Source organism: Trachypithecus francoisi, unplaced genomic scaffold (genome assembly GCF_009764315.1).
Source record: "Trachypithecus francoisi isolate TF-2019V2 unplaced genomic scaffold, Tfra_2.0 Lachesis_group8, whole genome shotgun sequence".
NCBI classification, from domain to species: Eukaryota; Metazoa; Chordata; class Mammalia; order Primates; family Cercopithecidae; genus Trachypithecus; species Trachypithecus francoisi.
Genome location: NW_022681473.1, coordinates 111,413,705 through 111,439,766, shown reverse-complemented (window position 1 = coordinate 111,439,766; position 26,062 = coordinate 111,413,705). Strand labels below are relative to the sequence as shown.

General features: G+C 45.8%; 1 protein-coding gene across 1 annotated transcript in view; it reads left to right on the top strand.

The window, feature by feature from the left end:
* Positions 1 to 26,062, top strand: part of CLMP (CXADR like membrane protein) — a 119,531-nt gene that overhangs the window by 79,142 nt on the left and 14,327 nt on the right. Inside the window, exon 2 of the mRNA XM_033207690.1 lies at positions 13,706 to 13,863. Within this exon, the coding sequence (XP_033063581.1) occupies positions 13,706 to 13,863 (158 nt within the window). The remainder of the gene's footprint in view (positions 1 to 13,705; positions 13,864 to 26,062) is intronic.

Here is a 26,062-nt window from a genome sequence, read left to right as displayed (position 1 = left end):
TGGAAGGTCATTGCCTGCCATGTATAGTTGCTAAAATTCGAACCTACTCTTCAAGGTCTGGGATAAACATTTCTTTTACTATGAAGCCATCCCTGATTGCTTTAGTGACCTTCCTCCGCTAAATTCCTAAAACAGTTTGACTCTTCCACAATACTGATGATCGTATACTGCCTTGAACTGGGTGCCTATTTTGTTTCTCTATTTGACTGTGATATCTGGATACACAAAAGACAATGTCGTTCATCTCTGTATCCCTGGCAGCACCTAGGATGGTAACAGGTGCTGCTCACCTTTAGTGAACAAATATGCGCTCCAGGTTACTCGCCTCTGGGTGCCAACCATTTTGTCAGTGTACCTGCTAATTTGTGGCACCCACAACTGGAAGCATAAGGGGTGTTTAAGGAAATGTTGTAGCATCAGTATCCCCGAATATGTTACGATATACAATAATTAAAAATTGGATACTAACAGACCTGTCAAGATCTTGGAACTGTTTGGCTGTGATTTCAGAGCCCAGTGACAATAAGAGAATGTCAATAACTTGATACTTCTCAGCTGACTAGTTTTGAATACGAAATTGGCCTGCAGATGGCCGAGCACAGTGGCTCATGCCTGTAATCCCAGCACTTTGGAGGCCAAGGCAGGTGGATCACCTGAGGCCAGGAGTTCGAGACCAGCCTGACCAACATAGTAAAACCCCATCTCTACTGAAAACACAAAATTAGCCAAGCATGGTGGCGGGTGCCTGCAATCCCAGCTACTCGGGAGGCTGAGGCAGAAGAATCACTTCAGTCCAGGAGGCGGAGGTTGTAGTGAGCCGAGATCACACCACTGCACTCCAGCCTGGGCAACAAGAGTGAAACTCCGTTTCAAAAAAAGAAAAGAAAGAAAAAGAAAGAAAGAAAGAAATTGGCCTGAAAGCAAGATAGTGACCTAGATGACCTTCTGCGGGCCTGCCCACACTTGAGATTCTACATTACATATAGTCAGAGCATTCCAGGATTCCATAAGTTACTGGCTTAGAACAAAGACTAAACTTCAGGATTGAAAGAGCCTTAAGAGTTATTTTGCCAATTCCTTAATCTCCCTGAAACCATTGGGGCAGATTTATTCCTTCCCTTGTTGCCTTTTCTTGTTAACTACCTAGAGGCCATAGTTGACAACATCTGATGAATTGATTTGTTTCATGATAAATTCTGCAGTTAAAATAGGTTTTTTCCGAGCCAGGGGGATCACTTGAGGCCCGGAGTTCAAGACCAGCCTGGCCAACATGGTGAAATCCATCTCTAAAAAAATAAATAAATAAAATAAATAAGTCTTTTTTGGTCTTAGACAAAGTAAACATCTGCTGCAGTTAGAATAAGTTAAAACAGTGATATTAAGTTATTAAAATAGTGTATGTTTCTATTTCCTGGGAAAAGTTCCTCTCAAATGCCTAACCATATTTTCTAAGATTTTCATTTTTTCCCTAGGTCCTTGAACATTAAATGTGCATGGTTGGAAATTTAGCACATAACTACAAATGGCAGCAAAGTGCTTATCAGCTTAAATCCAAAATAGTTTGTAATTCTTTGTCCATTATAATCCTTGTTACTAAGAATACCTCAAAGGTGAGGCCTGGCTAATCCTCCATAAGTAAATTCTGCCCCCTTGTGGATTAAAATAGCAACAGAAAGGAAAGAAATGCTGTAGTTGTATGGGCCAGTTCCTTTCAGTTCTTTGAAAGAGCCCTTCAACCATCTTGAAAAGTCATGTTAATGATGGAACAAAACTATGGCCGGGTGTGGTGGCTCATGCCTGTAATCCCAGCACTTTGGGGGACTGAGGTGGGTGGATCACCTGAGGTCAGGAGTTCCACACCAGCCTGGCCAACATGGTTAAACACTGTCTCCACTAAAAACACAAAAATTAGCTGGGTGTGGTGGTGTGCATCGGTAATCCCAGGTACTCAGAAGGATGAGGCACTTGAATCCAGGAGGTAAAAGCTGCACTGAGCCCAGATCGTGCCACTGCACTCCAGCTGAGGCACACACAAAGAAAATCACATACACAATAGGACAAAACTAGACCTTTTGTATAAATTGTGTAAGTGCTCACTGATGGTGACAAAATACACTGACAGTAGTGTACACTTGTATTTTATATTTTGCATCACATTCAACTAAGACAGGGTCCTGAATATGCTAAGCACTCATAATTATTAACAGTTCTAGTGGGCCGGGCGCAGTGGCTCACACCTGTAATCCCAGCTCTTTGGGAGGCCGACGTGGGTGGATCACGAGGTCAGGAGATCGAGACCAACCTGGCTAACACGGTGAAACCCTGTCTCTACTAAAAATACAAAAAAGTTAGCCAGGCGTGGTGGCGGCACCTGTAGTCCCAGCTACTTGGGAGACTGAGGCAGGAAAATCGCTTGAACTCGGGAGGCAGTGCTTGCAGTGAGCCTAGGTTGCACCACTGCACTCCAGCCTGGGTGACAGAGCGAGACTCCGTCTCAAAAAAAAAAAAAAAAAAAGTTCACAGAACATTACAGTTAGAAAAGACATTAAATATTGGGTTTAACATCCACATATAGGGATCCCTTTACAGCTCCTCACACACCTCATCTGATTGACTCCAGTAATAGAAAATTCACTAAACAGTAGAGCTTTTTCACTTATCAGACAGGGCTGTTACAGAGTTAGTCAACATATTAAGCCCAAATGGCATAAGCCCTTTCCTTCCTTTCCCTCAACTTCTCCCTTTTCCCTCACTCCTTTTCCCCATTTTTCTTCTCCTCTAAAACCAATCCACAGACTGGGAAGGAGGTAGAAGCTCAATATCTGGCCTCCTTGACTGACACCCCACAGCTCAGGCTGTTACCTTGGTCTTTGTACTCCCACCATTTTTCTTTTTCTTTGAGAAGAAGTTTCACTCCGTTGCCCAGGCTGGAGTGCTGTGTCGTGATTTTGGCTCGCTACAGCCTCCATTTTCTGAGTTCCAGCGATTCTCCTGTCTAAGCCTCCCTAGTAGCTGAGATTACAGGCATGGTTACCACACCTGGCTAATTTTTCTTTTTCTTTTTTTTTGCCACAGAGGCTTGCTCTGTCACCCAGGCTGGAATGCAGTGGCACAATCAGGGCTCACTGCAACTTCCACCTCCTGGGTTCAAGTGATTCTCCCATCTTAGCCCCCCAAGTAGCTGGAATTACAGGCACCTACCACCACGGCCAGCTGATTTTTGTGTTTTTAGTAGAGACGGGGTTTCACCATGTTGGGCACGCTGGTCTCGAACTCCTGACCTTGTGATCTGCCCACCTCAGCCTCCTAAAGTGCTGGGATTATAGGCGTGAGCCATTGTGTGGGCGACACCACTTATTTCAAGGCCTCCAGGAAGAAATATCCCCTTTGGAGGGGTGGGAAGAAATAACTAGGCACCACGTTGATTCCCTAATTCTGACCAAAGGAGCAAAATGCAGTAAACCCATTATTTGTTTTGTGGCCTTTTAAATGTTGGAAGGTAGCTACGATGTTGCCCCTTGGTCTTCCATCTTCATAATTTATTCACCTATAACTGCATTAGCTGTTCCTCGTATATTTTTCTGACTCTATCATTTGCCGGTCATAACTCCCCGAATGCCCCTTTTTGTCAATGTCCCTCCCAGTTTTCAGTATCTAAAACTGAACACAGTTGCTCTGGATATGCTAGGTTGGCTAGTATAAAGTACGATGGAGCTGTTATTCCTGTGTTTGGAACATCAAACCTCTATGAATGCGGCCACATCATACTGGTGGTCAATATACATCTCTTAGTTCCCCAGGTCCTCCAGGTCTTTCCCACCCTGAACTTGTGTCTCACTGAAACTTTTAACATTTGCCTCCATTCAATTTCTTCTTGCTTTGGGTTGGAATCTCAGCTACCAGCAGGATAACTATGTACCTCAGTGTGTCCAACCAGAATAGCTCTGCTACCTAGCTCTGTGCCATCTACATTTACAAACATGATCTCTGTGTTTCCAACCCACCAGTTTCAAGGAAAAGACAATCATCTTTGGTGTGGGGAAGAAAAAATAATAAAAACTAGAGGTGGACTATCAGCAGTGTGGCCTCAGCTGTGTGGTCATCCTCGGTTTTCTCTTCTTCAAAAGACAGTTGGTAATATTGCCTCTCAAGGGCTCAGATTGATAACAAATGATAACATTTGAGTTATGGGCTCACATGAGATTGTGCAGTTGAATCAGTTAATTGTTCATTGTTAAATTAATGTAAGGTATCAACAATCATCTTTCAAAGGACTTGAAGGAGTAGGAGAGACTGTCATCACCTTTGTATTCTTAGCACCATCCTTGCCTGATAGGTGAAGAGCTCAACGCAGTTTCTTAATGTGGATAAACACCTGCAAAGTTCCTATTGAGACAGTTTTTCACAGAGGGGAAGGGAGACAAGTCGACCATTTTTTTCTTTTTTCTTTTCTTTTTTGAGTGAGACGGAGTTTTACTCTTGTTGCCCAGGCTGGAGTACAATGACACGATCTTGGCTCACTGCAACCTCCGCCTCCCCGGTTCAAGCGATTCTCCTGCCTCAGCCTCCCGAGTAGCTGGGATTACAGGCATGAGCCACCGCACCTGGCCAAGTTGACCATTTTTTAATCAGTTTGTGTTTAATCTGAAAACTTCTCCAACTATCTTCCATCAGTGTCAGGTTCTCCCTTTTCCTCCTTCTCCTCCCTCCCACTCTCCTCTTTTTTCCTTCTGCCATCCCCCACTTCCCTTCCTCTTCCCTTCCTTTCCCTCACCCTCTCTCTTTTCCCTCACTCCCTTTCCCCATCTTTCTCCTCCCCTAAAATCAACCCACAGGCTGGGAAAGAGGTAGAAGCTCAATATCCGGCCCCCCTGACTGAAGCTCAGGCTGTCACCTGGGTCCTTGTATCCACACCACTAATTTTAAGGACTCTAGGAACAAATATCCTCTTTGGAAGGGTGGGAGGAAATAATTAGGCACCGTATTGATTCCCAGATGTCTGAAATTCCACTGATAACTTGCAAGCTTCATTCCTTTGGCTTTAGGCTTTAAACTGTTTAAATACCAAATATATGTTTACATTTGAAAAGACGGTAAAACGTCAGAGATTTAGCAGCTCATGGTAAATATGGTCTTCCTTTTCTGAAGACTCTCATAAAAGGAGTGGACTGGAGAGATTCTGGGGTTGGGCTGGGTGTGGGATTGGGAAAGCAAACGACAGAGGAACTTCACTGGTTCATGACAAGGGAGGCTGGGGGAACTGACCGGAGGACAAGCGGTGCCGTTAGCTTCCAGGTGCTCCCTCCTCCTAGAATGCTTTTCCCTCCCTCTGTGCGGTAAAAACATGCCTGTCTCTCCAAAACTACCTCCATCCTTACTCACTGCAGCCTTCCTCAATCGCTCGTCAGGAATGACCTTCTCTACAATATTATCAATCTTCTTAGGTGTGCTAATATTGTTGTTGTTGTGAGGAATAACATGCTTATTTTTAGGAGATGCACACTGAAACATTTAGACTTAGTGTCATGCCATCCACAACTTGATTTCAATGGTACAACAAAAAAAAAAATAGAGAGGAGAGAGCACACAAAAGCGAGCAATTATAGCCAAATGCTAACAGTGATCAAGCAAAATGACTTCCAAACTTTTCACAGTCCTGGTTTGTCCTCGTTATGTTTTCTGGTTTTCCCTGTCTTTCAAAATGCAGCAAGGTGGTGGCTCATGCCTATGATCCCAGCACTTTCAGAGGCTGAGTGGGGAGGACCACTTGAGCTCAGGAGCCTGAGGCCAGCCTGGGCAACATGGTGAAACCCTGTCTCTATAAAAAAATAAAATAAAAATTTTTAGGCCAGGCGTGGTGGCTCGCGCCTGTAATCCCAGCACTTTGGGAGGCTGAGGTGGGAGGATCACCTGAGGTCAGGACTTTGAGACCAGCCTGGCCAACATGGTGAAAGCCCATCTCTACTAAAAATACAAAAATTTGCCAGGCGTGGTGGCATGGGCCTGTAATCCCAGCTATTCAGGAGGTTGAGGCAGGAGAATCGCTTGAACCGGGGAGGCAGAGGTTTCGGTGAGGTGAGATCACGCCACCGCACTCCAGCCTGGGTGACGGAGTGAGACTCCATCTAAATTTAAAAAAAAAAAAAAAATTTAATTAGCCAGGCATGGTGGTGAAAGCCTATAGTCCCAGCTGCTTGGGAGGCTGAAGTAGGAGGATCACTTGAGCCCAGGAAGTTGAGGCTGCAGAGAGTTATGATTATGCCACTGCACTCCAGCCTGGCCAACAGAGTATCTGAGACCCTGCCTCAAAAAAAAAAAAAAAAAAATGCAGCAACTACAATTATTAAGAGTAGTTGCCATTTGCTGAGTGTGTGCTACATACCATGTGCCAGTGCTAGACACTTTCATACATCATGTATAATGCTTACAATAACTTCCAAAGTTGATGTTTTTATTTTCCTTTTAAGGAAAAGTAAACAACTCAGAGCAATCAGGAAATTAATTGGTCTTACAGCCACTACTCAAGTCCAGACCTCTCAGACTCCAAAGCTCATGCTCTTTCCATTGCATCATGCTCTGTCGTGAACTGCATACAGTGTTCCATAAACAACCTGGAAGACAGGCGCGCGCGTGCGCGCGCGCGCGCACACACACACACACACACACACCCCTCCTACAGAATTATATATATAGCCAGGGTCAAGGGAAAACTTCCCATCTGCCTGCTGAAGATTAATTGAAAAGCACTGACAAGAGGCAGATGAACAGGAGAAAAGGCATACAAATTTATTAAACTGTTCAAGAGTGTCCAATCTTTTTGCTTCCCTGAGCCACACTGGAAGAAGAAGAATTATCTTGGGCCACACATAAAATACACTAACACTAACAACAGCTGATGAGCTTAAAAAAAAAAAAAAAGAATAAAATTGCAATAAAATCTCGTAATGGCAGGGCATGGTGGCTCATGGCTGTAATTCTGGCACTTTGGAAGGCTGAGGTGGGTGGATCACTGAGGTCAGGAGTTCGAGACCAGCCTGGCCAACATGGTGAAACCCCATCTCTACTAAAAATACAAAAATGAGCCAGGCGTTGTGGCGTGGGCCTGTAGTCCCAGCTACTTGGGAGGCTGAGGCACCATAATCGCTGGAACCCGGGAGGCAGAGGTTGCAGTGAGCCAAGATTCCGCTACTGTACTTCAGCCTAGGTGACAGAGCAAGACTGTCTCAAAACACACATACACACATACACACACACAGTTACTCCTGCCCATCTCTTTGAAGGGTGTGTCTTAAGGTTCAGAAGAATCTTTAAGAAAATGTAAATACGGCCTGGCACGGTGGCTCATGCCTGTAATTCCAGCACTTTGGGAGTCCAAGGCAGGCGGATCACCTGACGTCAGGAGTTCGAGACAAACCTGACGAACATGGCGAAACCCCGTCTCTACTAAAAATACAAAATTAACCAGGTGTGGTGGCGCATGCCTGTAGTCCCAGCTATTCACAAGGCTGAGGCAGGAGAACCGCTTGAATCCGGGAGGCAGCAGTTGTGGTGACCCAAGATCATGCCACTGCACTCCAACCTGGGCGACAGAGCAAGACTCCATCTCAAAATAAAAAAGAAAAAGAAAGAGAGAGAGAGAGAGAAAGAGACAGGGAGAGAGAGAAAGGAAGGAGGGAGGAAAGGAAGGAAGGAAGGAAGGAAGGAAGGAAGGAAATAAATGTAAATACCTTTTGGAGGATAAAACTTTAGTCTTAACTGAGTGTAGGCAGCAGTCATTTGAGAAAAAGTCCCTTCTAGCAGAGATGAGCAGGGGAAGAGAACTAACATTTTAGTGGGAGACTCCTATGTGCTTTCACGGTGCTAGCTGCTTTCCTCAGTGTCTTCTTTAATTCCCATTTTGCAGATGGAAACACTAAGGCTCAGAAGGTAATTCTCTCAAGCTCCCAGAGGTCCTTTGATAAGTGCCTGAGGTGCATGCAAAAGCTCCCACTTAAGGAGCTGAGGCGGGCTGATCACCTGAGGTCAGGAGTTTGAAACCAGCCTGGTCAACATGGTGAAACCCCGTCTCTACTAAAAATACAAAAATTAGCCAGGCATGGTGGCGCACACCTATAATCCCCACTACTCAGGAGGCTGAGGCACAAGAATCAGTTGAACCTGGGAGGCAGAGGTTGCAATGAGCCAAGATTGCGCCACTGCACTCTAGCCTGGGCAACAGAGTGAGACTCTGTCTTGAAAAAAAAAAAAAGACAGAACCTAGGCCCATCTCTGCTTAGGTGGGTTAAAAAAAAAACAACACACACACACAAAAACAAAAGTACAGAAGATCCTTTGGGCAATGTAAAAAAATGTAAAAGATTTAATGTGAAAAAGAAAGAAAGAAAGAAAAGGACAGAAGGAGAAGGACCTTAGAAATCTGTAGAAATCTCAGTGGCCTCCTGGAGTCTAACGAACTGAAGTTCAAGGAAGACTAGAAGTGTATGCGCCCCGATCTTGTGGCTCCCTGCCTTGATAAAGCCATTTGTATTCACCGAGGGGCTCCTCCCTGCACTGCTGTATTTAATTCTGGATATGGTATAAATAGGACTTGGCTGACTGTCAAAGCACACCCACCACAATGTTCCGGTCTTTTTGGGACATCAACTGAATCTGAGCCTTTGATTCCCTCTAGTGGCTTAAATTGGCAACTTTTGTAGCTGGCTTTTGGCATTTGTTATTGAATGTTTAAGTATCTATTGTATGCACTAAATTGGTGCTGGGTTCTCTGCTCTGCCTGGAGTGTAGGGCACTGGTTTCATTTGAGCGTTTTTGTGTCCAGTGGAAAGTGATCAGGGTTAACCAGAGCTCGTTCTTACAAAGCTCCTTCTTACAAAGCTTAGCTTAGTACAGTGCAAGCCAGTGAATTTCTCAGCTGTTCTAAAGCTGCTTTATTGTAATTCTGGGAGGATGGGTTATTATATGGATTATTTCTGCCACTAAACGAGTTGTAGGACCTTGCGCTGTCTCTTTTACCCCTGGGTCTTAGTTTGCTCATTGGTAAAAATGAGCATGTGGGTTATGCTCAAATAAATTCAACAAATATTAATTGAACACCTGCAGTGTGAGACCCTGGGCTGGGTACTATGGGAAGGCAGTAATGAATGGTACTTGATCTCAAGGAGCTTACAGGATAATGGGAGAACCAGACATCCTGGAAGCCACATAAAATTGGGCAGGAGGAGGCTGGGTGTGGTAGCTCACACCTGTAATTCCAGCACTTTGGGAGGCTGAGGCGGTTGGATCACTTGAGGCCAAGAGTTCGAGACCAGCCTGACCAACATGGTGAAATCCTGTCTCTACTAAAAATACAAAAAAAAAAAAAAAAAAATAGCCAGGCATGTTGGCACATGCCAGTAATCCTAGCTACTTGGGAGGCTAAGGCAGGAGAATCACTGGAACCTGGGAGGCAGAGGTTGCAGTGAGAGGAGATTGTGCCACTGCACTCCAGCCTGGTGACAGAGCAAGACTGTCTCAAAAAAAAAAAAAAAAAAACCTGGCCAGGCACGGTGGCTCTTACCTATAATCCCATCACTTTAGGAGGCCGAGGTGGGCAGATCACAAGGTCAAGAGATTGAGACCATCTTGTCCAACACGGTGAAACCCTGTTTCTACTAAAAATACAAAAATTAGCTGCGTGTGATGGCATGTGCCTGTAGTCCTAGCTACTCGGGAGGCTGAGGCAGGAGAATCGCTTGAACCAGGGAATCGGAGGCTGCACTGAGCCAAAATCGTGCCACTGCACTCCAGCCTGGTGACAGAGAGACACTCTGTCAAAAGAAAAGAAAAGAAAAAAAAAACCTGGAAAGATAGCTCAAAGGGCCAATCTTAGGTTCCACAATAGTCGTGTTATTTGCAGGAATAACTAGGGAAGTTAAATATCTTTTTTTCCTTAGAGACAGGGTCTTACTCTGTTACCCATGCTGGAGTGCAGTGATGCAATCATGGCTCACTACAGCCTTGACTTTCCAAGCTCAGGTGATCCTCCCACCTCAGCCTTGCGTATCTTATAACCTCTGGAGTAATGGCTGATGATGGCTTATGTCTGCGGCTAACCAGGATTTAGGCTCCTCTCCTTCCCAGCCTGATGGCCCTCCCATTAGCTTTGCAAAAGCGGTTGAGTTTTGGGCAAGGCCTATTATCATTTGAACGATAACCTAAATGTCTTCCAAAGTTATCTTGGCCCAGTAGCCCGGGAATAATTAAGGGAAAGGGAAGATCCAGGGTGGGTTAGTTTAGCTTGCTGTTATAATTTTCCCACTGATATAACACTTGCAAAGGCCATTGCAGATGCCTCTGAGGGCTCCTCCCCTGCAGGCTCAGCCCAAGCAGCCTTGCTGTAGAATGAAGCAAGATCTCCCCTGCCCCACTCTTCCTCATCTCATTGCCCTGAAAGCGAGAATACCAGAAGCCCTTTTCCTTCCCACAAATTGGCTGCTAATCGATGTTGGTAAATAAACAGGGACTTAGAGAATTAGAAAATAAATAGGGAGGCCAGATTTGGTGGCTCACGCCTGTAATCCCAGCACTTTGGGAGGCCGAGGCGGGTGGATCACCTGAGGTCAAAAGTTCGAGACCAGCCTGGCTAACACGGTGAAGCTCCATCTCTGCTAAAAATACAAAAAAAAAATCAGCCGGCGTGGCACACGCCTATAATCCCAGCTACTCCAGAGACTGAGACAGGAGAATCCCTTGAACCCGGGAGGCAGAGGTTGCAGTGAGCTGAGATCATGCCACTGAACTCCAGCCTGGGTGACAGAGCGAGACTCCATCTCAAAAGAAAATAAAAAGGCTATTTCATATTTTGAATCCATCTGACAGAAAACTACAGAGAATGGAAGATAGAACTTGGGGTGATACAAGAATGTGTGTCTCTAAGGGAGGCAGGAACTCCTTGTAACAGCCCACTTGTTCCCCAAGTATTTCTGCACTTACAGAGAGGTCGGGGCCGGGGGCGGGCAGTGGGGGAGGAGGGCAGTAACCTGTCTCTGGAAGGCTCTAAGGAGCAACCTGGACCCAGCCCGTGACCTGGTATTGAAGCCTGTTTTGGGGAAGATGCCAACCCCTGACTTCCTGTCTCAGTAGAAGGAAAAAAAGTGTTTTTGTGGAATAAGCAGAGAAATTAAGGGACCTGAGACAGTTTAGCCCAGCCATAATGGATAGAACAGAAGTATTTCCAAGAGCTTCATTTAGAGGCACAAGAGAAATAAAAAACGAAGAAATAAAGCAAAGCAGGGCTGTGACTTCCTCTAACACAACAACTGAGGGTGGACACTATTTGGGGAGCTGTGTGAGCATCAGCAGTGGAAAGGGAGGCGCTGTGGTTGGGGAAAGAACACAGGGATGCCTGTTGGACAGATGCCTGCATCCCAATGGACTTGAATCTAAACTCAGTGCCTACCCTCCCCAGCTCACCCCCAAATAAAACACATCGTACTCCTGGCTTCCCCATCACTGCTACTGTGATCACCATCCTACCAGTCATGCAAGCTTGAAAACAATCTTTGCTTTTTTTCTTTTTTTCTGAGAGAGAGTCTCTCTCTGTCACCCAGGCTGGAGTGCAATGGTGCGATCTAGGCTCACTGCAACCTCTGCCTCCCAGGTTCAAGTGATTCTCCAGCCTCAGCCTCCTGAGTAGCTGGGATTACAGGCACCCACACACATGCCGGGCTAAGTTTTGTAGTTTTAGTAGAGATGGGGTTTCACCATGTTGGCCATGGTTGGCCAGGCTGGTCTCAAACTCCTGACCTCAGGTGATCTGCCCTCCTCAGCCTCCCAAAGTGCTGGGATTACAGGCATGAGCCACCGTGCCTAGCCCAATCTTTGCTTTTGAATCAATTTTCTTTCTCCTCTTAGATCCAGTCAGTTGCTGTATTCTGTGGTTTTGACTATCACATTACCTCGCAAATCCATCATTTGTTTTTTACTACCTTCACCACTATCCTAGGGCAATATCTCTTACTTGGAAAAATTTAATAGCATTTTCACAAATGTATGTCTCAATATTTCCCTTTTCCTGTGCATTCAACACACAGCTCCTAAATTATCTCTTCCTTAAGCAAGAGATCATGTCACTGTGCTCACTGCGGCAGGAAAGGGCTTTTATCCCATCAACTGCTTCACTTTTCCAGCATGTTTTATTTTTCCGCACTTCTTCACACCAGCCAAGCTGAACTATTACCATTCACTGAATATCCGCCCCCGCCGCCTCTCCCATCCTGTGCCTTTGATCCTGTCATCTCCAACATCTTAACACCTTTCCTCCTCCTCTATTCTATCCACATGAATTCCATTTTCCAAGCTCCATATCAAATGCCACCTTCTCCATAGTAAAATAAATTGCCTTGGATTCAGAGCCACTCAGTGCTAAACACTATACTAGATGATTTACATACTCTGTTTCTAATATTTACAAAACCTTGGAAGGATTTAAGCTTTTCCTGAACCCTATAATTAATTGCCTATAATTTCTCTCCTCTAAATTTGCATAGCCCTTTCATCATGAATAATTTCCCTTTATACTACACTATTTGTGTAATTGTCTTTTCATCCTTCTAAATACATGCTACTGGTCAGCAACAACTGTTACTAGATTTAAAGAAAATAAGAAGGTTCATCTCTAAGGTTTTCTCCAGCTTCAAATGGCTGTGACTCTATAACTTAAGAACATGAGTTTTTGGGCAACTTAGTGCAGTTTCCATGAGTATCATCTTCTTGGAAGCCTCTGCTAATAGAAGACAGAAAGATCAAAAAACACAGTTGTTTCCAGGCACAGTGGCTCATGCCTGCAATTCTAGCACTTTGTGAGGCCAAGGTTGGAAAATCGCTCGAGCCCAGAAGTAACCTGGGACCTGGCACAATAACAGAGGAAGACCCTGTCTCTACAAAAAATTAGCCAGCATGGTGGCATGTGCCTATAGTCTTAGCTTCTCTGGAGGCTGAGGTGGGAGGACTGCTTGAATTGGTGAGGTCAAGGGTGCAATGAGCCATGATTGTACCACTGCACTCCAGCCTGGGCAACAGAGACACCCAATCTCTCTAAAAACAAGCAAGCAACCAAGCAAGCAAACAAACAAACAGGCTGGGCACAGTGGCTCATGCTTATAATCCCAGCACTTTGGGAGGCCAAGGCAGCAAGGCAGGTGGATCACTGAGGTCAGGAGTTCGAGACCAGCCTGGCCAACATGGTGAAACTATGTCTCTACTAAAAATACAAAAATTAGCTGGGTGTGGTGGCAAGCGCCTATAATTCCAGCTACTTAAGAGGCTAAGGCAGGATAATAACTTGAACTCAGGAGGCAGAGGTTGCAGTGAGCCGAGATCCTGCCACTGCACTCCAGCCTGGGTGACAAGAGCGAAACTCCATCCCCTCCCCCCAAAAAAAACAAGCTGACATGAGCAATTTCATTGTTCATAAAGACCAAGTAAGGTAAGAAAGACAGGCACTAGTAGGATGTAATTTGGGGTGGTTAAAGAAGATGTGATGAATTCAGTTAACAGAGAAGCCAGTGTGAGACCAGGACTTCCAGTACTCCTAGTCTAGGACTCTTGCAACCCCTTGACATGCCCTTGCCCACAGGAACATCCCATAATTTTTTGTTGTCATATCTGTTCCCCACACATTGCCATCCAGTCTCTGCATTACTCATTAAAGATTTTCTTCTTCTAGTTTCCTACTATGTTGGAACCTTGGGGACTCACACTGAGATCAAGAGAGTGGCAGAGGAAAAGGTCACTTTGCCCTGCCACCATCAACTGGGGCTTCCAGAAAAAGACACTCTGGATATTGAATGGCTGCTCACCGATAATGAAGGCAACCAAAAAGTGGTAAGTAGACACCTGGCTGGAGTCCTTCCTCCTTCTTGTCCTTCTGCATTTGCCTTTCTGCAGTCTTCCAGTCTTTCTTGTTGGCTCTGAAAGAGTTAGAATTCCTTTTTCATCTGGCTTCTACTTGAAAGACTTTAGATACAAAACTATAGAGACGAAAGAGTATTGCTGGGCATGATGGCTAACGCCTGTAATCTCAGCATTTTGGGAGGCCAAGGCAGGTGGATCACCTGAGGTCAGGAGTTGAGACCAACCTGGCCAACATGATGAAACCCTGTCTCTACTAAAAATAGCCGGGTGTGGTGGCCCATGCCTATAATCCCAGCTACTTGGGAGGCTGAGGCAGGAGAATCACTTAAACCCAGGAGGCAGAGGTCGCAGTGAGCTGAGATCATGCCACTGCACTCCAGCCTGGGTGACACAGCAAGACTCCATCTCAAAAAAAAAAAAAAAGAAAGAAAGAAAGAAACAATAATTAGCCAGATGTGGTGGCACAAACCTGTAGTCTCAGCTACTCGGGAGGCTGAGGTGGGAGGATCACTTGAGCCCAGAAGTGCAAGGCTGCAGTGAGCTATGATCACACCTGTGAACAGCCACTGCACGTGAGCCTGGGCAACATGGCAAGACCCTGTCTCTAAATAAATAAATAAATAAGTTGTCTGGCCGGGTGCAGTGACTCACACCTGTAATCCCAACACTTTGGGAACCTGAGCGGGGTGAACTGCTTGAGTCTAGGAGTTCAAGACCAGCCTGGGCAACAACGTGAGACTCCCTCTGTACAAAAAAAAATTTTTTAATTAGCCAGATGTGATGACACATGCCCATAGTCCCAGCTTCTCAGGAGGCTGAAGCAGGAGGATTGCTTGAGTGCGGAAGGATCACTTGAGCCCAGGAGGTCAAGGCTGCAGTGAGCTGAGATCACACCACTGTACTCCAGCCTAGGCAACAGAGCCAGACACTGTCTCTTAAAAAACAAAAACAAAACAGAAGCAAAAGAAAGAAAAAAGTTGTCCTTTCCTCTTCTCTGTCTATACTACTAATTTTATAACATGGTTTATGTTGGGAGGAGCTAAGGTCTTCACTGAAAACAGATTTCAGGATCACTGTTGTAGTTTAACTTGCTTAAATAGCTATCTACATCACCTCATAATATTGATACTGCTTGTCATTTTGTTCTCATACAGTAACATTCTAAGATACTATCTGTTCTCTGTAGAGTGAAGTCACCTTAACCTGAATAGGTTTATTGATTTATTTTTTTACTTTGAGATAGAGTCTCACTCTGTTGTCCAGGCTGGAGTGCCATGGCTCGATCTTAGCTCATTGCAACCTCCACTCACAGGGTTCAAGCGATTCTCCCGCCTCAGCCTCCTGAGTAGCTGGGATAACAGACGTGCACCACCACGCCCGGCTAATTTTTGTTGTTTTTAGAGATGAAGTCTCACTGTGTCGCCCAGGCTGGAGTGCTGTGGCGCCATCTCGGCTCACTGCCACCTCCGCCTCCTGAGTTCAAGCGATTTTCGTGCCTCAATCTCCCAAGTAGCTGGGATTACAGGTGTCCACCACCATACCCAGCTAATTTTTGTTTTTTTAGTAGAGATAGAGTGTCACCATGCTGCTCTGGAACTCCTGACCTGAGGTGATCTGCCTGCCTTGGCCTCCCAAAGTGCTGGGATTACAGGTGTGAGCCACTGTGCCCGACCTCTGAGTATGTTTATTTTAACAGCTTCTTGGTCAGCCTAGATTTGATACTCTCAGTTCTGAATGAAGTGATATTCATGTTTATTATAGCCCATGTTCCTGTAATAAAAATCCAAGAATGACTCTGATAGATTATCTTCTTTGATCACACCTGAGGCAGGTTCCTGAGGTCTTTCTGACTAGAGGTAATCTTGGGCTTCCCTTTCCGCCCTCGTAGAATACCTTTTGAGCAAAAATGCTGCTAAGTCAGGTTAGTGAAAATGCTCCACTCTTGGTATCTTATCACCCTGTCCTGCCTACAATAATAATCCTATCAAGCAGGTTCAGCCAGAAACCCCATCACCTCTCATGTTCCCTCTCAGTAATTTCATGACCCCCCCCCGCTCCTTGGTTGTAAACTCCTCTTGTTCTTGCTGGAGTCAGAGTCAAGCCCAATCTCTGACTCACAGTGGTCTTCATACGTATTACCGTGGTCCCTCTGGAATACAGTCTGTCTTACTATCTTTAACAAGTTTCGGCCGGGTGCGGTGGCTCACGCCTGTAATCCCAGCACTTTGGGAGGCCGAGGTGGGTGCATAACCTGAGGTTAGGAGTTCAAGACCAGTCTGGATAACATGGTGAAACTCGGTCTCTACTAAAAATACAAAAAAATGAGCCAAGCATGGTGGCATCTGCCCATAATCCCAGCTACTCAGGAGACCGAGGCAGGAGAATAGCTTGGAGCCAAGATCGAGCCATTGCACTCCAGCCTGGGCAATAGAGCAAGACTGTCTCAAAAAAAAAAAAAAAAAAAAGTTTCACTGGATAATTTTCTCATTAACAATTTCACACATCTAACTTTCACCCAAGTATTTTCATTTGATTTAAAGAAGAAAGGACTTGCTTGGTTACATAACCAAGTGAATATAAGGATTAGGATGTTGATTACCGATTTCAAAAAGTCCCTGATATGGCTTTAAGAAGTCACAATTCCCTACTTGTCTTCAGTTGATACTGTGAAGCAAGGATGTCCATTTATTCAATCATTCAGATTACACAAATTTATTTAGCACTTACTGTATGCCATGCTAGGTACCAGGATACAATACTGAAGAAGACATCATAGTCCTTGCCTTCTTAGAAGTTATAGTGAAAAGACATTCAATAACTTTACAAAGAGCCTGGCACAGTGGCTAGTGTCTGTAATCTCAGCTACTCAGGAGGCTGAGGTGGGTGGATTGCTTGAACCCAGAAGTTTGAGACCAGCCTAGGTGACACAGTGAGACTCTATCTCTTAAATAATTTTTTTTTTTTTTAAGAAAGGAGGGGAGGCCGGGCGCAGTGGCTCAAGTCTGTAATCCCAGCACTTTGGGAGGCCGAGACGGGCGGATCACGAGGTCAGGAGATCGAGACCATCCTGGCTAACGTGGTGAAACCCCATCTCTACTAAAAAAAAAATACAGGCCGGGCGCGGTGGCTCAAGCCTGTAATCCCAGCACTTTGGGAGGCCGAGACGGGCGGATCACGAGGTCAGGAGATCGAGACCATCCTGGCTAACACGGTGAAACCCTGTCTCTACTAAAAAAATACAAAAAATTAGCCAGGCGAGATGGCGGGCGCCTGTAGTCCCAGCTACTCGGGAGGCTGAGGCGAGAGAATGGCGTAAACCCGGGAGGCGGAGCTTGCAGTGAGCTGAGATCCGGCCACTGCACTCCAGCCTGGGCGACAGAGCGAGACTCCGTCTCAAAAAAAATACAAAAAACTAGCCAGGCGAGGTGGCGGGTGCCTGTAGTCCCAGCTACTCGGGAGGCTGAGGCAGGAGAATGGCGTCAATCTGGGAGGCGGAGCTTGCAGTGAGCTGAGATCCGGCCACTGCACTCCAGCCTGGGCGACAGAGCGAGACTCCGCCTCAAAAAAAAAAAAAAAAAAAAAGAGAGGAGGGGAGAGGTGGAGAGGTAGGTGGAAAGACAGGAACAAAGGAACCAATAAATATTAGCGATATGCCAGGTACAAATCTGTTTAGCACATATTATCTCATTTAATTTAATATGTGCCAGTTGCAGTAGCTTGTGCCTGTAGTCCCAGCTACTCGGGAGGCTGAGGTGGGAGGACTACTTGAGGCCAGGAGTTCCAGATGGCCTGAGCAACAGAATGAGAACTCCCATTTCTAAAACAATTTTTGTTAATGTCATACTTCTAACTAGAATTAATGGGCTCATTTTACAAATAAGGAGTTGAGATATACTCACACGTTCGTAAACACACAAACATAGTGAACACATTGCATAAGGTCACCTAATTTGCATTTTCAAATTAGGCACCCTGGGCTGGGCCGGGCGGGCGCAGTGGCTCATGCCTGTAATCCCAGCACTTTGGGAGGCCCAGGCGGGAGGTCCACTTGAGCTCAGGAGTTCAAGACCAGCCTGGACAACATGGTGAAACCCCACTTCTACTAAAATTACAAAAATTAGCTGGGCATGGTGGCACAGGCCTATAATCTCAGCCACTTGTGAGGCTAAGGTGTGAGAATGGCTGGAGCATGGGAAGTCGAGGCTGCAGTGGGCAGAGATGGTGCCACTGCACTCCAGCCTGGGTGACAGAAGGAGACCATCTCAAAACAAAACAAATGAACAAAACACAAATTAGGCAGCCTGACCTCAGTGCCTGCTCTGCGAACCACTAGCTGTATTACCTTCAAAAATAATCTGAAAGTGTAATATGTGCTATGTAGGCTTCTTCTCCAAGAAAACACCAAGTGGCGGAAAAATCCTGATCTAAAACATCAAGAGAGATCTGCATCCATCTTCATTCAGAGTTTTACAGTTGCTCTGCAGGCGATGGCACAGAATGACTGCCAGAAAGTTGAGCTGCTCCATCTGTTCTATACAAGTCCTAACAAATTGTTCCAGGTCCACCAGGAATGACATAATACAAACAGCCCCAAACCACTAAAATTAGTATTTTTAATTTTTTTCTTTGTTTGCAAAAGAACTAAATTGATATTCATCTTTCTCCCATCACACCCTGATGAACTGCTTAGTCTCAGCACCATATTTCTTAGAATTAAAAACAAAATAGGCCAGGCACAGTAGCTCGCACCTGTAATACTAGCACTTTGGGAGGCCGAGGTGGGCAGATCATGTGAGGTCAAGAGTTTGAAACCAGCCTGGCCAACATGGTGAAACCCTGTCTCTACTAAAAACACACAAAAAATCAGCCAGGCGTGGTGGCAGGCACCTGTAATCCCAGCTACTTGGGAGACTGAAGTAGGAAAACTGCTTGAACCCGTGAGGCGGAGGTTACAGTGAACCGAGATCACACCACTGCACTACAACCTGGGTGACAGAGTGAGACTCCATTCCCCTCGCCCAAAAAAAAACTATCTTGCAATTGTATAATTTCACCTTTCCAAAGATGTCAGATGCTTGCCTGTATGTTACCCCCTTTTTCTTCATTAAATATTGAGACAGTCTCAGCCTAGGCAACATAGTGAGACCTGTCTCTTAAAAATATGTGTGTGATGGCCAGGCACGGTGGTTCACACCTGTAATTCCAGCACTTTGGGAGGCTGAGGCCGGCGGATCAGGAGGTCAGGAGTTTGAGACCAACCTGACCAACATGGTGAAACCCTGTCTCTACTAAAATATAAAAATTAGCCAGGAGTGATGGCGGGTGCCTGTAGTCCCAGCTACTCAGGAGGCTGAGGCAGGAGAATCGCTTGAACCCAGGATGAGGAGGTTGCAGTGAGCAGAGATCATACCACTGCACTCCAGCCTGGGTGACAGAGTGAGACAGCGTTCTCAAAAAAAAAAAAAAAGTGTATGTCAGGCCGGGCACAGTGGCTCACACCTGTAATCTCAGCACTTTCGGAGGCCAAGGTGGGCAGATCACGAGGTCAGGAGCTTGAGAGTAGCTTGGCCAATATGGTGAAACCCTGTCTCTGCTAAAAATACAAAAAAAATTAGCTGGGCCTGGTGGCACACACCTGCAGTTCCAGCTATTTGGGAGGCTGAGGCAGAAGAATCACTTGAACCTGGGAGGTGAAGGTTGCAGTGAGCTATCGTGTCACTGTACTCCAGCCTGGGCAAAAGAGTGAGACTCCGTCTCAAAAAAGAAAAAAAAAAAGTGGCCGGGCACAGTGGCTCATGCCTGTAATCCCAGCACTTTGGGATGCCAAGGCAGGCGGATCATAAGGTCAGAAGTTCAAGACCAGCCTGGCCAATATGGTGAAACCCAGTCTCTACTAAAAATACAAAAATTAGCCGGGTGTGGTGGTATGTGCCTGTAGTCCCAGCTACTCAGGAGGCTGAGGCAGAAGCATTGCTTGAACCTGGGAGGTGGAGGTTGCAGTGAGCCAAGATTGTGCCACTGCACTCCAGCCTGGGCGACAGAGCGAGGCTCCGTCTCAAAATAATAATAATAATAATAATAATGTGTGTGTCTTTGTGTGTGTGTGTGTGGAGACAAGATTTTAGGGAAAGCGAGGAAAAGCAGATGGAGTCAGACCTACCTGAATGTACTACGCACTGTGGTAGAGGTATGCCCCAAACACCAAAGGTTGAAGCAGGGGGTCACCATTCTAACTGGGGAGTCAAGAAAGGCTATATACAAAAAGTGGTCCTGGGGCTTGATCTTGAGGCTTTGTATAGGTGTTGTTGAGGCAAAAATAGAAGAGGAAAAGGCATTTCAGAAGGAAAAAACTGCATAATCAAAGCCGAGATCTATCAGAAGACACTGAAACAAGAAACATCAGATTCGGGGACAACGAGATTCAGAGATGTGAGGGCAGGGGTCAAAGGTGAGGTATGGTCCAGATGGCAATGGCACAGGTGTAACATTCAGAAGGCCAGGCCGTCATCAGTGTGCACAGGTGATTGGGAAACAGATTTTCAGCCAGGAGAGTTTTGCTACACAAATGTGTGGAATTGTGGCAGGCCATTTCTCCCTAACAATCAAACAGACGGGCCTGCATGACAGTCACACAGACAGGCATGCATAGCACTCCAGTTACACAGACAAATTTCCACAGCACTGCCTTAACACTCAGCAAATAATTAAACCTAGGGAAAATGGTGCCCAGACATCAAAGCTAGAAATGAAACATAATGGTCAGTAGGAGACTTGCATAGGCTTCTCCCTATCCTGGAGCAAGTCAAAATAATGGAGACAATCTCACTTTCCTAGTGCCAGGAGCCATCTTGGGTTGATGAAATCTGAGACAAGTCAAGGTAACAGAGGCAGCTGTCTGAACAGATTTATTGGAAAGTCTAAGGCAGCTCTTCAGACCAAGCAGTAAATGAAATAAGATAGAAATAATCAATCCAGCTGGACACGGTGGCTCACGCCTGTAATCCCAGCACTTTGGGAGACTGAGGTGGGCAGATCACTTGAGATCAGGGGTTTGAGACCAGCCTGGCCAACCTGGCGAAACCCCGTCTCTTCTAAAACTACAAAAATTAGCTGGACGTGGTGGCACGTGCCTGTAGTCCCAGTTACACGGGAGGCTGAGGCACAAGAATCGCTTAAACGCGGGAAGCAAAGGTTGCAGTGAGCCGAGATAGCGCCACTGCACTCCAGCCTGGGTAACAGAATGAGACTCTGTCTCAAAAAAAAAAAAAAGAAAAAGAAAAAAAGAAAGAATCATTCCAGTACCACAGTAGATAGGCCTTGAAGATACTGGGACCCTCACAGCTTAATCGAACTTAGCAAGCATTTTTTTTGGCCTCTGACCTTCTAGTTGAAGCAAAATTAGTTACTTACTGACTTAGGCAAATGCTATACTGCACACAGGCACATAACCCCAACCTATATAAGCACTAAGAAAATGGTATACTTTTGAGTTGGTCCAGTGGAATTATCTCCAACCTTCTCTCTGTATCTGGTTACAGTAATAAATTCCCTTCTTTCCTAGTTTGTCTGCTTCTCGTTATTGGGCCGTGAGAAAATGCAACCGGACCCAGCTCTTTCTGGGAACAGAATGATTAGTATTCTTTGGGTATTGGGCCGAACAATTTTTAAAACTTTAGGGGCCTTCTTGAACCCAGAACCAGGTTAATAAAAATGATAATGCTACACTTGAGTGCTTACTATCTCATTCCCCCAAAAATCCTATGAAGTAACGCAGCCCCCATTTACAGTTCAGGATTTTAAGGCTTAGAAAGGATAAGTGATCAGAGCCAGGAACACAGCTGTCAGTGGAGAGGCTTCCGTTTGGAGATCACTTGACTTCCCGGACAGCAATCCCAATCACTGCAGCCTGGCAGAGTGTTTTTCTTTTTCTTTTTTTTTTTTTTTGAGACAGAGTCTTGCTCTTCTGCCAGGCTGGAGTGCAGTGACACAATGTGGGCTCATGGTAACCTCCACCTCCTGAGTACCTGGGAGTACAGGTGCATGCCACCATGCCCGGCTAATTTTTTTTTTTTTTTTTTTTGTATTTTAGTAGAGACGGGGGTTCACAATGTTGGCCAGGCTGGTCTCGATCTCCTGACTTCGTGATCCACCCGCCTTGGCCTCCCAAAGTGCTGGGATTACAGGTGTAAGCCACCACGCCCGGCCTAGCGTTTTTTCAAAATCTGTATCACGACCAATTAGTGGATCCTAAATGATAAGAAATTTTGTTTTTGTTTTTGAGACAGAGTTTCGCTCTTGTTGCCCAGGCTGGAGTGCAATGGCGCAATCTTGGATCACTGCAACCTCTGCCTCCTGGGTTCTCCTGCCTAAGCCTCCTGAGTAGCTGGGATTACAGGCATGCACCACCATGCCCGGCTAATTTTGTATTTTTAATAGAGACAGGTTTCTCCATATTGGTCAAGCTGGTCTCAAACTCCCGACCTCAGGTGATCTGCCCGCCTCGGTCTCCCAAAGTGCTGGGATTACAGCCGTGAGCCACTGTGCCCGGACTTGTTTTTTCTTTTCTTTTTTTTTTTTTTGAGATGGAGTCTTGCTCTGTCACCCAGGCTGGAGTGCAGTGGCGTGATATCGGCTCACTGCAAGCTCCACTTCCCGGGTTCACGCCATTCTCCTGCCTCAGCCTCCCAAGTAACTGGGACTACAGGTGCCCGCCACCACACTCAGCTAATTTTTTTTATTTTTTAGTAGAGACAGGGTTTCACTGTGTTAGCCAAGATGGTCTCAATCTCCTGACCTCTTGATCCGCCCACCTCAGCCTCCCAAAGTGCTGGGATTACAGGTGTGAGCCACCGCGCCCGATCATTTTGTTTTCTTTTAACACAGACTAGACAATATCAGAGCATACTGCACATATACTCATGAAACTTATGTTTCAGTTATATATGTATATGCTGTGTCATTAAGAAAAAGATGTTTCTTTTTTTGACTGAAGCAATGGCATGATCTTGGCTCATTGCAAACTTTGTCTCCTGGGCTCAAGCAATTCTCCTGCCTCAGTCATCCAAGTAGCTGGGACTACAGGCATGCGCCACCATGCCCAGCTAATTTTTGTAATTTTAGTAGAGACAGGGTTTCACCATGTTGGCCAGGCTAGTCTGGAACTCCTGACCTCAAGTGATCTGCCTGCCTTGGCCTCCCAAAGTACTGGGATTACAGGCATGAGGCCTGGGACAGAAAAATGTATTTCTTAATGTGAGTCTGTTGAAAACAGTTTTAAAGTGCTTGCTGTACTGTTCTTCTAGCAGTCCAAAGCAGCCTGGTTCTACTTTGGATCACAGCTACTAAGATTCTTCAAATTCAAATATACATTTCGAGACAAAGGCATCTCTGGATGCTAACCCAAATACTAAAATAAACAAGCAGCTGGGCGCGATGGCTCATGCCTGGAATCCTAGCACTTTGGGAAGCTGAGGCAGATGGATCACCTGAGGTCAGGATTTCAAGACCAGCCTGACCAATACGGTAAAACCCCATCTCTACTAAAAATGCAAAATTAGCTGGTGTGATGGTGCATGCCTGTAATCCCAGCTACTTGTGAGGCTGAGACAGGAGAATCACGTGAACCCAGGAGGCGGAGGTTGCAGTGAGTGGAGATTATGCCACTGCACTCCAGCCTGGGCAACAAGAACGAAACCCCATCTCAAAAATAAGTAAATAACATAAAATAAACAAGAAAGAAATTCCAAAGCCCTTAGGCCAAAATGGTCACCCACCTCTCAAGGCCCACAAAACCCCAAAGTTCCTAAAAATTACCCAGTGCTTCACTGTCTTCTAGGTTTTGTCTCTCTTCATTCTCCTAGAAAGTACAACCTGACTTCATTGCAGGTGATTATGCATCTGGGGGAAATACGGACAAATCAGAAAGAAAAAGAAACATTAATAGAGCACCTATTAAGTGTTCCAAGCTTACCTGCCTTATCTCCAGGTGTAAATCCCCCGTACTTTCAGTCTTTGAATGGAGACAAACGCTAGAGCTTCCAGTTTTTTCCTGTTGTTAATGCATTTCCTTCTTTTCCAACTATCCCAGCAATTTTGCATTACTAAGGCAGCTCTACCACCTGCTAAGAAACCTACCCTTCCAGCTGGGCATGGTGGCTCACGCCTGTAATCCCAGCACTTTGGGAGGCCGAGGTGGGCAGATCACCTAAAGTCAGGAGTTCGAGACCAGCCTGACCAACATGGAGAAACCCCGTCTCCACTAAAAATACAAAGTTAGCCGGGCGTGGTGGCGCATGCCTGTAATCCCAGCTACTCAGGAGGCTGAGGCAGGAGAATAATTTGAACCCGGGAGGCAGAGGTTGTGATGAGCCAAGATCACGCCATTGCACTCCAGCCTGGGTAAAAAGAGTGAAACACCATCTCAAAAAAAAAAAAAGAAGAAAAGAAGAAAAGAAACCTACCATTCCTATGGAGTACAACAGGATGCTGGGCCAACAACACCCCACAAACATTTGTTTTGTTTTGTTTTGAGACAGTCTCACTCCATCCCTAGGCTGGAGTGCAGTGGTGCAATCTTGGCTCACTGGAACCTCTGCCTCCCAGGTTCCAGCGATCCTTCTGCCTCAGCCTCTTTAGTAGCTGGGACTACAGGCGTGTGCCACCACACCCAGCTAATTTTTGTATTTTTAGCAGAGACAGGGTTTCACCATGTTGGCCAGGATGGTCTCCATCTCTTGACCTCGTGATCCACATGCCTCGGCCTCCCAAAGTACGGGGATTACAGGTGTGACCCACCGCACCCAGCCACAAACATTTATTTATTTCATTTTTTTTTTTGAGACAGAGTCTTGTTATGTTGCCCAAGCTGGAGTGCAGTGGCATAATCTCCACTCACTGCAATCTCCGCCTCCCAGGTTTAAGTGATTCTGCTGTCTCAGCCTCCTGAGTAGCTGGGATTACAGGCACACACCACCACACCTAAATTTTTTTTTTTTTTTCTTTTCTTTATTTTTTTTTTTTTTGAGACAGAGTTTTGCTCTTGTTGCCCAGGCTGGAGTGCAATGCCACGATCTCGGCTCAATGCAACCTCCATCTCCCAGGTTCAAGTGATTCTCCTGCCTCAGCCTCCTCAGTAGCTGGGATTACAGGCATGTGCAACCATGCCCGGCTAATTTTGTATTTTTAGTAGAGACAGGGTTTTACCATGTTGGTCGGGCTGGTCTCAAACTTCCGACTTCAAGTGATCTGCCCACCTCAGCCTCTCAAAGGACTGGGATTACAGGCGTGAGCCACCGTGCCAGGCCACCTGTCTAATTTTTGTATTTTTTAGTAGAGACGGGGTTTCACCATGTTGGCCAGGCTGGTCTCGAACTCCTGACCTCAAGTGATCTGCCCGCCTTGGCTTCCCAAAATGCTGAAATTACAGGTGTGAGCCACCACACCCAGTTACATTTTTTCTTTTTTTTAAATTTTGTTTTATTTTTTGAGACAGGGTCTCACTCTGTCACCCAGGCTGGAGTGCAGTGGTGTAGTCGCGGCTCACTGTAACCTCAGCCTCCTGGGCTCAAGCAAACCACCAGCCTTGGTCTCCCAAAGTGCTTGGATTACAGGGGTGAACCACCGCATCTGGCCCTCACAAACATTTAGAACAAGTACCACATCCAGGAGAAGGGCTGTGATCTTAGCTCTTCCCCGTCTGTGCCTAAAGCAGAGGGCTTTCCCTTGAGTGCTGGGAACCCCGTGGAATTATCTGCAAAATAATATGTGAATTTTTTCTGGGTCAGAGTTCATAGGTTTTATCTAATTGAGAGAACCTTCTCAGGAAAGGATCTGAGGAGCTGCGGAGCATCATGTGATCAAGGGCAGGGTCGAGCACTTGAGTGAAATGATTTGGAAGAGCTGCAGCTGAAATGTACCTGGGAGACGCCCATATGCTTGCATGCTTTTTTAGTGCCCTTCTGTGTATCTGGAATGCTCCCTCCAGGCTTTTTCTCCTTGCCTCTTAAAGCTTAGCTCAAATGCCACCAACTTTTCTGGCACACTCTCCTTCATACTATTTCAAAGAAATCATTTCTTTTTCTCTGTTTATGTCTTTCCTTGTAAATCTCATTTGATTATAAATCACTTGAACCAAAGGAGAAATTTGCCGGCCGGGCACCATGGCTCACAC